Genomic DNA, 14,968 nt, shown 5'->3' on the forward strand with positions numbered 1-14,968 from the left:
TGACTCTGACGTTCGTGAGTGGATTGATGAATGGATGTAAAGGAGGCAGGAGAGGAGAGTGAAAACTCCAGAGCTTCTGCCTCCAAAGTAAATACACTCTGTGGTATTTCCAGCTATTGCTGGAATTGAAGCTATTGAATCAAATAGCAAACAGAGTTTCCTTTCTCCTCTAAGTTCTCGTCTCCCCTGTCTCTCTCTTAGATTGACTACGTAGCTTTGTTTTTAAAGGTGCCCTGAGGAGAGTTTTCTTATAAATCGACAGTTCTTATTTACATTCAGCGTTATTCACCAGGACACATTGTCTATATCCTTGATGTCTAACAAACATGTTGAATTCCTTTCCTTCCTCATAAAGCCTTTGCAAAGCAGAATTTTCTGAAGCATTTGAAACCTCTTTTTGTTCAGTAGATTGCAGTTTTCTTTTCCGCCACCTTTGCTGGTGCATCAACGTGTCTCTTCACACGTTTCCTCTGTTGATTTAAATCTCTGGATAGCATGATAGCATTGACCGGAGCGTGTATCCCATCACCCCTGTGCCCATGTATGCATGTGTGTGTATCGCACATCGTACACATTAAAACATTGCTCTATTGTTCGAGTGGTGGCCAAAAACTCTATGGGGAACTTCAGTAAACATTGCATAAGCTGGTGCACTTTGTCCTGAATTGGGCTGTACAAGTTGAAACGGCTCAAAAGTCAGTGTTACGTACTGTAATTCTGTCCAGATAATTCATGGACAATCAGAAAGTACAACCTCAGCAGAGGGACTTTTTAGGCTGTAAGAACTATGGCTAAAAAAACTAAATTTAGGCTCCAGTAAACACTCAGGTAAGGTTTCTGAATACTGGAAACAGGCTGTAAGCTCACACAGACTGTACAGAAAATATCTGCATGCATATAAAGACAGTTTGAAAATTGTTCTCATTTCACTTGCTGGCTCATCTAATGATGAACTACATGCAAATATTTGTCTCCACAATGCGTAACGTAGCATTTAACAGACACATCAGTCATAAAGGTCAGCTGGAGTGGGTCAGGAGTAAAGTGGTTCAAAGTTAGTTCAGAGTCTGGACAACAGCCTCTTGGGCAAACATGGCTCAGATAAGCTGCGATCTCCATATCACACAGGTTGGCTGCAGGTTTGAAGATTTCTATCTTGTAATTGCTCTTATATCTGTGTGCTCCACCTGAGCTGCTTTTATCTCTGTGATTAGCCTGCAGTATAGCACACAGAGCAGTAATAAGCCTGATACCAGAGGCCTGACAAGTGGTATTATATCAGGGTCTGTATGTGACTTCGTGTAAGTCATTTGCAGTGGTGGCAGTCTGCTTATGGCGTGAGTGTTATAAAATATAAAATATTACCCTAAAATACGCAATTCAAATGTCATGAGTAGAGAGTGTAACCTCCAGTCTCTAAACATTGCTTCTGTCTGAGCCTTTCATGTTGCTCTCAGCCTCACTCTGTGTGTGTTCGTGTCTGTATGTGTGGCAGGATGAGGGAGTAGGCTCGTGCTTGTGACGGTCGTCCGAGCCTAAGATGCAGCAAACTTAAATCTACAGGGGGACGAGGCGGTTAAAATCCATTTGCATGTGTACAGTTTCTGTGTGTGTGACCCGCGCTTACACACACATTGCTCAGAGGACCGCTGTCTGCTGGCCATGTGTCAGTACCTGGGGATAGCTGCAGCCTGGAAAACGCTGTTCAGGCGGCGCAGAGGGAGCGCAGAGGAGGCAAGGCTGGTGAATTATTTGGGGTGAATCCCTACACTAATGCACGGATTGCCAAGGCGTGCCACCCACTAACGATTTGCATACATAAATATTCAGTAATTATGCAGAGACCTTGCGCATGGAGGATCGCAGAAAATTCTGAAAATATCCTCCTGTCACGCTCCAAACTGGAAACTTCAGCAGCCCTCAGAGAAACACTGCTCCGCTTAAACTTAACTACACCTACACTTTCATTTTTGCTGTTAATGGGGCCAACCCATTTACTACAAATGACTTCAAATTACACCACGCTGTTTGGATTTTCCCATGGATTTTCTTAACTTCCAGGCCGCCACTGATTCTAGGTTGTATGAATATTAACCTGCAGAGACTTGACAGCCAGCTTCTTCATTGGTGCATTCATGTTTTAGTGTAAAGGCTCCGAAATCTAAGACGTCAGATTCTGGCCCAATAGCACCTTTTAAAAACCACGCCCGTGTTTACTCATGCTTGTCTTCTAGGTGTAGAGGAATAGTTTAGTCTGTGTAAGCACGTCGCTGGAGGGGAGTGGAGGTGATCATCTTTAGTTAGCATAAAGACTGCCAGGCTGGAAGTGGAGGGAAAGCCTGGCGATTTTCAAAGTGGAAAATTCCACCCACCAAAACTTAATTTATCTTTTACAGTACAGATGAACCAAATGAGATACAGTGTTTTAATAGGTGAGTTTTAGAGGTGTGTGGAGGTGGATTTTTCAACTTTGTTTCCACATGCTTTTCTGGCTAGGCTAAGCTAACCACCTCTGGGCCCTGTCTCTTAGAAATTATGTTTATATACAGCTAATTAGCACCAGCAGACACATTTTGAAGGAAATGAAATTACATTTTGTCTTAACATGATGAGGAAATATTGTTGATTAACGTAACTCGGAAGATGTAAAAATGTTGACGTTTACTGGCAGCATTTCTCATTTGTTTTCTGCTGAAATAAGGAATCTTGAAATGCAATCTACTAATAGTGACTACAGATTTAACGTTCTCATGGTTGTGTTTAGACACTGACAGCATTTGGTTGATGTTTTGGAAAGATCATGCTCTGTTTTACTGCAGAAAAAGTCATTAGGAAACCTTAACCAAACTGCTTTTGTTGCCTAAAACTAAGTCTGGATTCTGGTGTCACAGTCCTGCGCTTTGGACACCCACCATCCACACACTGCAGCGAGGTACATAAATGCAGTGTGTCATCAACTTTTCACGTGTTTCAATTAGTATATCAACTGAATTATAACTGTAAAATATGAATACATGCCGCCATAAAGCATGAAGTGCAAAATTGACTGCTGTGATAGTGGCAGTTATTGTCACCTTCAGTTATGTTTATGTAGGTCTCGTCCTCTATTCTTACTTCTGTGGACTGACTCAGCAGAAAGGCAGAGAGATACTCAGCAGGCAGAATGAAGGAGAGGAGGTGCTGATGGGATTTATTCTCAGCCCAGCGGGGGTGTCCGGAGGCTACAGTGTGGGGTCTTAAAGGCAAATGCCACAGAAGCAGAGAAACATTATTATCTCTGTCAGTCCACTGCGACTGGACAGTCCAGTCAGATTAGATAAAAAAATGCATAATAAAGTTTCCCTGTGAATGATTTCAGTGTTTTACAACACTCAGAACCACAGAGATACACCAACCAGTGTGTTCTGTGTACAGAAAGCTTGCTGCCACGCTGCTGGTGTAGCACCAGGCAGTGTTGGCCGGTGATCAGCAGTCCACTGCAATAAAATACTGGATGAAACTCTTTGATAGATTGCATTGAATTTGACATTCCTTTTATCTACACAATGAATTATTCTCACTTCGCTTGTCCCTCTGCTTCTCATCTCATCTTTCATCATCAAGCCAAAACTTCACATGGCCTATTGCTTTGCTGTATGACCAAATACCTGCAAAAATACTGACTTTCAGACACACATCAGCCTCATCTGTGCAGCTACATTTTTGAGGATGTGCACGTCAGCTGCATGAAAGCTGGTTATCCAGTCCGTCTCTTTGAAACACTGTTGTTTCAGCGTGTGGGATTATTTGATTAGTTTAAGAGTGATAAACATATGTTCTTAAGATGTCCAGGGGGAGGCTAAACCATCTGCAAAATGACCTGACAAAGTACTAGCTGAACAAGTGCTACACACAGTTCAATCGTATTGAACTGAAGGCAGGTTAACAGCATGTCTAAGCTTTATACGAGGTTTGACAATCATCAGTTGAACGTGTTTTCAAAACAACTTGAGGTCGTTAGAGATCCACAGAGGCCACGGTCCTGAATTTGAAGAGCATCAGTTCCTCTGAATGCTAAATTACGTAAGTAGAAATAGCTATCATGCCAAACACAGACAAACTGCAGATGACTGGCAGAAGAAGAATGTTTGCCTGCACTCTGAAAAAGCCTCCTATAATGAGAGGGTGGAACAATTTATGTCTAAAGGATTCCTCTCCTTTATTTCTCTATTCATGCGGCTACTTTTTTGTGCATAGCATTCTTCAGGTTTTTCCTGCGGCACCACCTCTGAGCACTTTGCTCTTTCAGTTAGAGGTGGAAATGTGAAAGAGGCGCATCATGTGTCACCTTCAGACCTCTGGCCTCAGGTTCAGACAACACATCGGATGTGTGAATGACGCGTTCTCCACACACATGCTGACGGGAACAAGGTTAAGTGCAGCGGTAGAAGCGCCTTTGTCTTTGATTGTTGCCTTGGATTTGTCTCTGAAGTATATGAAGTGAACAGGTGGACAGTTTGAGTTAGGGAAAGCAATTTGAACACTAATCTCGCAATCAGATTCAACCTTCAAACATATTTCTGGTTGTAGGACAGCTGATATCTCTTTGCTTTCAAAGTAATTACGTAATGTCAGATTTCCTCCCACTGCTACCAATTTTTCTAATCACGTTGATTAAATCTGGTTGCAAGCCAGCCATTTACCCCCACCTCTCCTCTACTGCACCGCACAGGCATCATGAGCATTTTGACTTCCCTCTGACTTTCTCATGCCTTCCTTCTCATCTATAGTACAATTATCGCAGGAGAATGGCAGACCCCTGTGGTAAATGAATTTCATATCAACCATATCATCATGTCATTAGATACACTAATGCACTCACTCATTTTCTGCTGTGATTATAATAGACTCATAATGTGCCTTTAATCTGTGCTGGCTAACCTCCTCACCCTTTCTGTGCCTTTGTCTTCCTTCCTCTCTCACCCGCAGGTTTTGCAGTGAACCTCCAGGTGATCCTGGCGAACCCGCGGGCGCAGTTCAAGCGCCGCGGCTCTCAGCCGGGGATGCAGGAGTCTGACTTCCTCAAGCAGATCACCAAGGTCACCGAGCTGGAGCCCAAGGCCAACAATTGCACCCGGGTCAGTGACACCAACTTTTGCAGTAACATTTGTTTTTTCCTCCAGTGATCTGTCACATGGTTGACAGAATGTGTCATAAATGTCACAACAGGTGCTGCTTATGACTTCAGACCTTGTCTCATAAGCATCAGATTCAGACTTTTTCTTTTTCAGTGTGAACAAAAACAATGAGCAGCCAAAGCAGCAGGGCCTTCCATGAAACACAATGTAAACAAATAGGCCATGAGCTAAAGGCAGAAAGTCCAGACTCAGACATATTCATTTAGGTTCAAACTCAGTAACTTTGTATTAGTTTTAACCAGATTGGTGGTGCATTGCAGGTGTTATTTTTACCTGCTGAACCGATTCTGAAGCCTGCCATCTCGGTGACTCGACAGGAAATTAATGAGCTGACGTTACAGAATGTGTTAACGTTGCATGAAAAATGGCCAAAAGATTTTTGTGAGCAGCTTTCCCTTTTTTCATACACACTTCAAAGCAACTTTATTATTTTTTTTTATCTAGATCTCCTCCCACTGCATGCACACCTCCCATCCTTTCATTTAGATGTCTGTTTGTTTTTTATCATAGGCCCCTCAGACCAACTTTAAACTCATTTTAGCCACCTCCCATTATATGCACAATCTAGCTTTTTTATTTATTCATTTGTTTGGCTTCAGGTGTTTTATTGAAACAAGATGATTCATAGTACAAGTAGAAAACAGTCAGTATTTTCACAAAGAGTTATCAACCCATTCTCACTTACCTCAGTCCAACCCTCAATCTCATCCTACAGACTGCTTAATGTACAGAGAGTGGCCAGAAGTGGGGGAAGAGTAGAGATGCACAGTAAGTGCTGGTAAATGACATAAAATGAAGTAATCACAGAGAGAATACTGATAAAAGTAATAAGAGCCATGATACATATAAATAAACATTAGTAGTGGCTGATACCCCTGCCGTTACATCATACTATTGAAGACCTCAGGGGGTAAAGCTAGTCATGAGAACATGTGGGTTTGATCGCAGGGAACTTTGGAGCATCTGTTGCATCTTTCACCTGATCTATGTGGGTAGATAGTAGAAGTGTGGCCAGTCTGGCCTTACTGTAATGGAGTCTATCTAGTCTAGCACAGCTGGAGGATGAGTTGATGGCTCACAGGGCCTCTTCCCAGGAGTCTTCAGAGAAGGTAATCTGTAGTTCGTTCTCCCAAATGGCTCTAATCTTATTAATGACAGGCTCATCAGCTGGAAATAAGAGGTCACAGAAGTAGGAGACATGACCCTTGGTTAAATTATTACTTTAAGCACAAAATTTATGCTGCTAGCAGGTGGGATTCGGGAGAACAGGGCATCAGTGGGTCCTAGCAAAGTCATATAGCTGAAAATATCTAAAAAAATCCAAGTTGTTTAAGTCAAATCTGTGCACAATTAATCAAAACTGGAAAACAGGCCATCTTTATACAGGTGTCCCAGGTGGTGGAGGCTGCTCCTCGCTAAAGAGACGAATCGAGGGTCATTTTGGCTGGCAGAAATAGATAATTATTACAAACAGGAATCGCTTAAGGAGAAGTAAGCCAACCAAAGTGACGTCTAACTAACTTTCTGATGACTACAGTGTTACATGTGACATATGCCGCTAGAGCTTGGGGTGATGTGTTAGTAACCAATCAGTAGGGTAAGCCAATCCCACCCAGGGACCTGCTACCAACTGTCACATGCTCATAAGCGCAAATAGATGGGATCGTGTGACTGCGATGCCCAGTTATTTAAATCCTGAGTTGGATTGCTGCAAAGGTAACTCTGCAGCCAATTGATAGGGAAACTTGTTAATGAGGGAACATTCACTTTTTAGGATGTTTGATTAACATCCTGAGTGCACACCAAAGGAAGCAAAAGAATAGTGGAGTAAGTGACTCATAGCATATAGTGAGACTTTATGTTCTATGCTCACCTCTGAATCCCCTTAAATCCTCTCTCTGCCTTTAAAGCATTGTGACCAATGTGGCCACACCTGACGTGTCCAGTGAAAGAGGGGGCACACCGGGTGTTCGTGCACACTGATGCGTGAGGGGAAGAGTCGAGTGATTTGAAACCAGAGAAGAGAGCAGACAGGCCCAGTCCACCCTGTCGAAGGCCCTCTCAGTGTCAATAGATATGATCACCTCTTTTTATGGATCCTGTCTGATACTCTGATATACCTGAGGGCATGACATGACCTCTTTTTTTTTAAGCAACATCATGCAGTATCCCTTGTTGCATTTTCCCAACATATTCACATTCGTATGAGGAGTGTGAATTTATAAAATGACGGTTTTTAACAACTTTTGGGACAAGGCTCTGAGTAGTATTGTGAAATAAAGAAATCCCATTTTTGCGTTACATCCCTGAATTGTACACGAACTCCATCCCTTACACTTGTGTTTTAAGGGTCAGAGTTCATGTCTGCATTCAAGATTTGATTGAAACAATGAGACAAGATGCGGCTTGTGTTCTCCATAAAATGAAAGCAATCTTTCTCCATTTCAGCTCTCACAGTCACTGCTGTTTGATTATGGCAGCCTGGATTGATCAGTAATGTAATAAGTATGTTATCACACTGCGTTGACTGCATATTGGAGGTGGGTGACACAGGCTAGGGTTTAATAAAAGCCCAATTTGTCTGTCTTAATCTAGCAATTGTTTGTTTGTATGTGTGTGTTTGTCAGATATTAAACTGCAGTCATAATAATGGCTCCCATCCTAGCGGTGACTAACCATTGGCCATCTCTCCCCACTATTGACAGCGTGAGTCATGCTTTAAGCTGGTGGCTTGGGCTAAACTTAGACACACACAGCTTGAATTGGATAGAAATGGTGTTATAGCGCCATCAATTCTAGTTGTGTGCTTAGACAGCTCAGATCGATGCAGCTCATCTCAAATCACCACAGCCCCTGTTGGCACTTGGTTTTATGAAGCCACTCATCCTCTTGACAACCATCACAGAGCCGCCTTAAAGGACTTTTTGTGAGAAATGGTTTTATTACATTTTTTTGCCTTTAAAGGAATACGCAAGAAAAAGTTGTCAGGTCTCCAGTTGATGTTTTTGTTTAGCTTCTTCTTAGTTTTTCTGTTATTTAACAGGTTAGTTTTCTGGTACTGTTTTAGGCGATGTTATCACTGGGCATGACTCATCACGGCCTGAAAATCAGACTGAATTGTCATTTAATTTCACATCATATTTTGTGTGACATCATGTTCACTAGCCATTTCCTGTTTGGGGAGGAGAGATTATTGAACCCCAACTTATCAGCAGTGACTGACGTATCCATGACACCAATACACACTTCAGCATGCAGATGCAAGTAAAAAAAGAGAGATTATGAGGACGAGAGAAAAGAAAGAAAAAATGTGAGGGAGTGGGTCAACACAACTTTCTAGCTCTGTTTCAAAATGGTTTAATATTGGTATTTAAGACTGAGCCTACCTATCTTACATTATAATAGCTAGCTTGTCGATAAATGAAGCAGCTTTGCCCTCAGAGTGGATCAGCTGCACAGTCGAGCTCATCAGATTCTACACTAAGTCGTTGGTTTTATCTATTGTATTACAAGTATTAGAACATTTTAAGATGTTTGTGATATTCAATGTTAGTATAATATTTCTACTTTTGTCTTATGTTCAGATTATGATGAAACAAACATGAGTGAAATAATTCTATACTGTTCTCTCTCCAAGATAAACCCATAACCATAGTGCTCGCAGCAATTGCACAGTATGTGAAGAAAGTATATACTTTACACTGAGATTTCAGAATACACACAATGACACATTTAATTGCCAATATTTCTCTGTTTACGGGGCTCAGCAGGACTGTGGTTCTTAGTTTTGATGATGAATATTTAGGCCAGTAGAAAAGAAAATCATTTTATGCTGGTAACCAAGTCACCATCCTGCATCAATCCCCACATCATAGTGCAAACAGTATTTTCAGTCTCTGTGGAGGAAAGTGCAGCAAGCAGCTGTTTCACCTAGAATCAACAAATGTGAAATCCAAATTGACTGTTTCACCGTATGCGTGCGGGTCACATTGTTTCACTTTAAATCCCTGCTGGATTATGGGAGATGTTTCCTGCAGGGAATAGGCTAAAGACCCCCAGAGCTGCTGGATCATCATTTACTGCTGCCTACTGCTGCTGCTGCAGACAGCGCTGTGCTGAAACTATCATCATCATTATCAGCCCCATTACACTAATGGAGGTCCCTGCTGCTGATATTAATACAGCCCATTAGCAGGCTGTGACATCATCAGTCATCGCCCAGCACCACGCAGACAAGAGGATGTCAGGTCGGCATTTATCACGTCACAGTGTCAAAAGCAGCAGGATGTGACATCATCAGTCGTGTCTGAAGATTGACAGCTTACTCAGAGATCATAAATATAGACAGTGGCGCTCAGGTCGCTCAGCAGGCCAAAATGTGATGTCATTAAGGAATGTTCTTGTGACGCTAGGATGACATCATCACTGATAACAGATGAGTGTGCAGAGAAAGTGACATTACTTATAAATTTTTTTGAACAATGAACAATTACACAAAAAAACATTACTGTGCATATAATATAAAGATCAATTCAATTATAAAAATAGGAGAGAAAAAGTAATAAAAATAAAACAATAAAAACCACTAAAAATTATAATTGCATAATAATAATGACGTTTTTTTTTTTTTTTTTTTTACCAAGTTATGCTCTGAAAGTATTCAATTGACTGTATTTGACATTTGAGGAGGACTAAGTATAATGATTTCTGTGGTAACTGCAGCATAAATACAAAGTGAAGGGCACCAAAGTATGTAGCATGAATACATTAATTGGTAGAAGATGAAGCAGAGTGATTCCACTCACTGTGGGCCATCAGAAATGATCAGTGTTCATACTGAGTAACAGAACTGAACATACATTAAATTCACCTCGGTGCACCACCGACCGCCGCTACTGTATTCATTCAGCCTGTCTGTACTCTGATACTTCATACGTACGTGCCGCATAACCAAATCCTTCACCCATGAAATGTTTATTGGCACACACAGCTAGTAACTAATGAACATAAAGATGAAGTATTAAATTCAGTGACAAATGAATTGATTGATACAGAGATAGACAATGAATGAATGAATGAGTGGGGACCGCCGTATACCAGAGCAAGTAGTGAATCTTAGCAACATGGATTAACACCAGAGACCAGCTAGTGGATGAAAACTTCAACTGAAAAACTAAAATTAACCCCTGCAATTAACTTAATGCCCCATTCAGCTCCAACAGACATTGTTGGGGAGCAAAAAGGAACCTCTTATAGCACCAGTATCACAGGGACGTGTTTCGTGATGCAGCGCAGACTGCCAGGACACGTGCTCACTTTCTGTCTGAAGGGGATCAATACTACGTCATTACAGTAAATATGTTGCTGGAGCCAAGTGACATTAGCCTATCTTAGCATAAAGGCTTGAAACCTGGTCCTGTCTAAAGTTCACAATCCACCAAACAACACCTCTAAATCTCATTCATTCTGATAATATTAAATGTGATTTGATTGACCTGTAGAACAGAAGTTATAATATGTTTCAGCTAAGAGGTGGTAGGTTTTATATTTATATTATAATTAGGCTTTATATTGAATAGATAGATCTCAGACAGAAGCAATCTTCTAGCATCATCTAACCCTCAGCATATCGATGCTCTTTCCAGCAGCTGCGACACACCCTCCACACAGTCCAGCCTCCGTCCATTTTGAGGAAGTTATCCAGGATCAGATCACAGAGCTTGAATCCTGACCTTGACAATGGAGGACAGAAATGCTCATCTGACAGCCGGGTCATTATCTGGAGACGACTGACAGGAGCTGTGATGTCGTTAGAGCGGGAGAGTAATGGCAACAGACAGCAGCGACAGGACAAGAGAGGAGGGGGAAGGCAGGAACAGATGGAGACAGATGATAGCACAGGAGGAAAATGAGATAGAGAGGAGAGGAGGGGAAGTAAAAGCCTGTGAGCAGGAGAGGGAATAGGTATTTGAATTGACCGAAGGTGGAGTTAAAAACCAAGACAGAATGACACAGAGGGAAGAAAAGGGACACGTGGACGTCTGCTGACATGGACTGAAAGACTACGCCACTGTCGGTTTCATTTGCATTGGCTTTCAGGTTTCTCCTAAACTTCATTTGGATTTTATTAATGTGGTTAAATGCCTCTCTGACCACCACTAGATGTGCTTTGGGGGATATGATCCTCAAATCATTACAAATGGATCTGATGCAGTTTTCTCTCTCTCTGACCCATTAAGGGATCATTCTGTTTATTACGCTCTGAGTCTAGAGATTGAAAGTTTATTCTTGGAAACAGCGGTCAACAGAAACACTCTGAAGTCCTTAAAGGGCTCAGAAAAGGGGAAATTTGAACGTCTACAATTCAACTGGGAAACTCCATCCGCAGAGGAAGACCATGAGATGGGATCCAAAACTCAACAGCACAGAGCAGCTGCTTAACGGACCCAGTGGTGCATTTGTTTGGATGTAATTGGTTTCATTATTTATTCTTTGTCATTATTTCTGCCAGGACTCGCTTTTTCAAGATTCAACAAATATAAATTGTCATTTGTTCGCTATGTGAACGCTACGCATGAACTCACGTGATTCTGGTGATTCACTGTGGCTCCGCAGGACAAGCTAACAGGTGACTGTCGTGCTGCACAACTGTACTTTGAATAGGCAGCAGACAGCCTTAGCACAATGTTTGTAGCCTAAGTTATTCTGCTTGAAGAGATCTCAGACAGGGTCAAACACACACTCATCTTTGCCAAACTCAGCAGAAAATGAGGGCGAACAGTAAAATGTCTGTTGTACGCAGCCATCACAGTGTACTGACAAGCTAATTCAGCTCTGACTTACTGTACTTGCTGTAGTTGTGTGCACACCGTTTTCCTGTGCAGTTCAATTGTATTCACCTCTACCTCCAAATAAAATGGTTTAGGGAATCCTCTCAGATGTCAGCAGTCACTCTGGTAAACACTAGACTGATAAATAGCAGTGATTGAAGCGTACTCCAGACACTTTGGGTTCAGCATGTAGGATGTCCGATGCCAGCCCAGAAATGCTAAAGATATGTCAATTAATGGTCAATTAAAACAGTATTTCAACAACATAATTTGTCCATCTGAGAGCACCGACAACTGTAAAATGCTGCTCACTACAAAAAAGGGTCATTATCATCGTTTTCAGCTTCTGTTAACGCCTTCAAACTTCATTCAGTGTCAGTCTGATCATCAGGCTCTATCGTATCTGTCATTTCATGTGGTGAGTACAACGTTTCCCTAACATATATTTTGGCCAAGCTACCAAATAAGCTCCTGACCTAAGTGCAAAGATCATCCAAGATGCATAAAACTAGAAACCGCCCTCCTTCCACAGCTCCTCCACCAGCTCCTCATTCTGTGCTATTAAGGCATAAAAAAAAAAAAAAGAAAAAGAGAAAGCTCTAACCTGGTAAAGCTTTTTGTCTCTAAATGGCCTCAGGGAGGAAGAGAGATAGAACAGGAGAGAGGACTGAGGGGTAAAAACAAGAGGAGCCATAAGAGAAAAGGTGGACGTGATGAATGAGGAAAATGGAACTGGGAGAAAGAGACTCGTGCAGAAGGAGTCCAGGGGACCAGGGAGGCCGGTCTGACTGCGTAATTGGTGAGTGTGCACACTCACGTGCACAGACTCACACACGTCCGGTACCACGTTTCCCCACAGCTCTGGAGTGATGCTTTAGTGGATGCTACATTAGCCTCGTTAGATATGCAAAGTGGGCCAATTAGCGGCACAGTGTGCAGGAAGTGACATGTTCCACCTGAAGAAGCCCAGAAACAACGGCAGCCAGCAATAAATCATGCCTCTGTGAGCCTCTCTGAGCCTCTGTGAGCATCTCTGAGCCTCTCTGAGCCTGTGAGTGTGTGTGTGTGTGTGTTGCTTTGGACACAGAAATGTCACACGTGAGTTATAAGCTCATTAGTGATTTGCTATAAAAAAAACCATTCTTAATCCAAATAGCCTCACTTGAATCTCTGAGGAACGAAATTCGTTCCCTTCCAGGAAAATATCTATCTTTGCATCTATGGCGGTGTTTTCTCGCCGCTATATTGGTGTGAAATTGCCGTGCAAACACAAGACAAACAGCTGCATTGAGGTGCGTGCCGCTCTTGATTTGATCCATTTCAGGAGGTGTCAGACAGTTTCCTGTGTGTGGAAGCCCTCCTGGCAGAGTGGTGAGCGTCACATTCAGCAGCAGGAGGATACAGTTCACCCTGTTTCAAAGAATACAGCAGAGTCCCTCATTTAACAGACAGTCCAGCAGAGCATCATTGAGGAGTGAGGCCTTTAGATAGATGAAGGAAATAGAACTACTCAATATCTACCATGAATACCAGACAGCAGCCCGTCTCCTCTGATGTGATGGAGAGTCGTCTCGTATAGTTTTTAGCTTCATGGGTGTAAATCTGTGAAATCTGCATTGTGCGTCATTCAGCAGGCCTCTGATCTTTGTGTCAACGTGTGTGATAACCCCGTGATTTCAAAGGGACGTGTAATGACCCTCACATGAGAAACATTTTCCTTTTGATGGCTCTGACAGTGTGATCCCGTCTGTAGCTGTTGGAGCAACCTCGCTTCTACCAGAGGTGTTTCCTCTGTTTGGGCTGGTTTCTGATTCTGTTTCTGATCTGTTTTTTTTGCCTTTTCCTGGTACACTGCCAGCAGGGAAGCAGCTGTGCACGATGCATTTGAGATTATATATAAACAAGATGGTGACCTGCACATAAAAAACATTTCTCCAGAGCACTGCTAGTGTTCAAAAACCTCCCCTAGGGGCCTTTAACTTGATTGTTTCAATTCACTTTTGTCCCATGATTTTTTGACACACACAAAAAAAACCTCTTGGGCACATAATAAGCAAGTCTTGGCTTTATGGGTATGCCATCCACCTGCATCTATGCTGGATTTATCCGAGCACGACTGTGTGCTCGTTCTTTGTTTACTCCTCACTGTTAGCAGATTGTCTTATCCTTCTCCTTCTCCTCCTCAGGTGCTGGTTTGGCACACTCGCACAGAGAAACCGCACCTTGCAAACGAGCCCAAACATCGGAAGGACACTGTGGTCATTGAGGTGTGAGAGGGAGAGCTGAGCGGCGGATCCACCAGAAGCCGAATGTGACCCGCCATCTTCTCTTGGCTGGGACTAACGGCGGCCCCATGCCGTCTCTCCTTATCTGGCTAATACAATCTGTTCACGATGGCCACAGACTCTGAGGAGCTGCATGATCCAGGACCTCTGGCTGTCTGTCAAACGTGCTCCGTGAGAACCGGGCAGCACTGAACATGTCCATTCTACACACTGGGATGACTTGGACTTTTCATTTGCTCCATCCACGGCTCGCTCATGTAAAAAAGTCAAGTATAAATGTAAAAAAAATATGTTGCTGAATTGAAACGTGCCATGTGAATCATTGTCATTTTTAATCATTAATACATCAGTGTCAGATTAACTGTGATACCGTGATATAATTACCATGAAAACGAGGCTTGTGGTCCAGATAACTGCCTTTATCTTAGAACAGTGGTATTGTGATGCTGTTTCTTGAACCAGATAAGAAGATTGATACCAGTTTCCTGTCTGTGCATTAAGTACCAAGCGTGCATATGCTGTTAGCAATTAGCTAGTTAGCATAAAACCTGTAAATAGCTAGCCTGGCCCTCTCCAGAGTCTAAGACGATGCCTAGAATATGACTACATACAATGTGTTAGTTAGTGTTAAAGGTGCTGCTACGTGTATTTTGGAACTTTAGAGTGAGCCAAGCTA

At 42.4% G+C, this 14,968-nt stretch overlaps 1 protein-coding gene across 1 annotated transcript in view; it reads left to right on the forward strand.

Moving 5' to 3' along the window:
* Nucleotides 1-14,593, forward strand: part of b3gat2 (beta-1,3-glucuronyltransferase 2 (glucuronosyltransferase S)) — a 42,065-nt gene extending 27,472 nt beyond the window's left edge. The window contains exons 3-4 of the mRNA XM_041947716.1: nt 4,969-5,117; nt 14,194-14,593. Of these exons, the coding sequence (XP_041803650.1) occupies nt 4,969-5,117; nt 14,194-14,280 (236 nt within the window). The 3' untranslated portion in view covers nt 14,281-14,593. The remainder of the gene's footprint in view (nt 1-4,968; nt 5,118-14,193) is intronic.
* Nucleotides 14,594-14,968: the final 375 nt, after the last annotated feature.

The sequence above is a fragment of the Chelmon rostratus genome, chromosome 11 (assembly GCF_017976325.1).
Source record: "Chelmon rostratus isolate fCheRos1 chromosome 11, fCheRos1.pri, whole genome shotgun sequence".
In the NCBI taxonomy this organism is placed as follows: domain Eukaryota; kingdom Metazoa; phylum Chordata; class Actinopteri; order Chaetodontiformes; family Chaetodontidae; genus Chelmon; species Chelmon rostratus.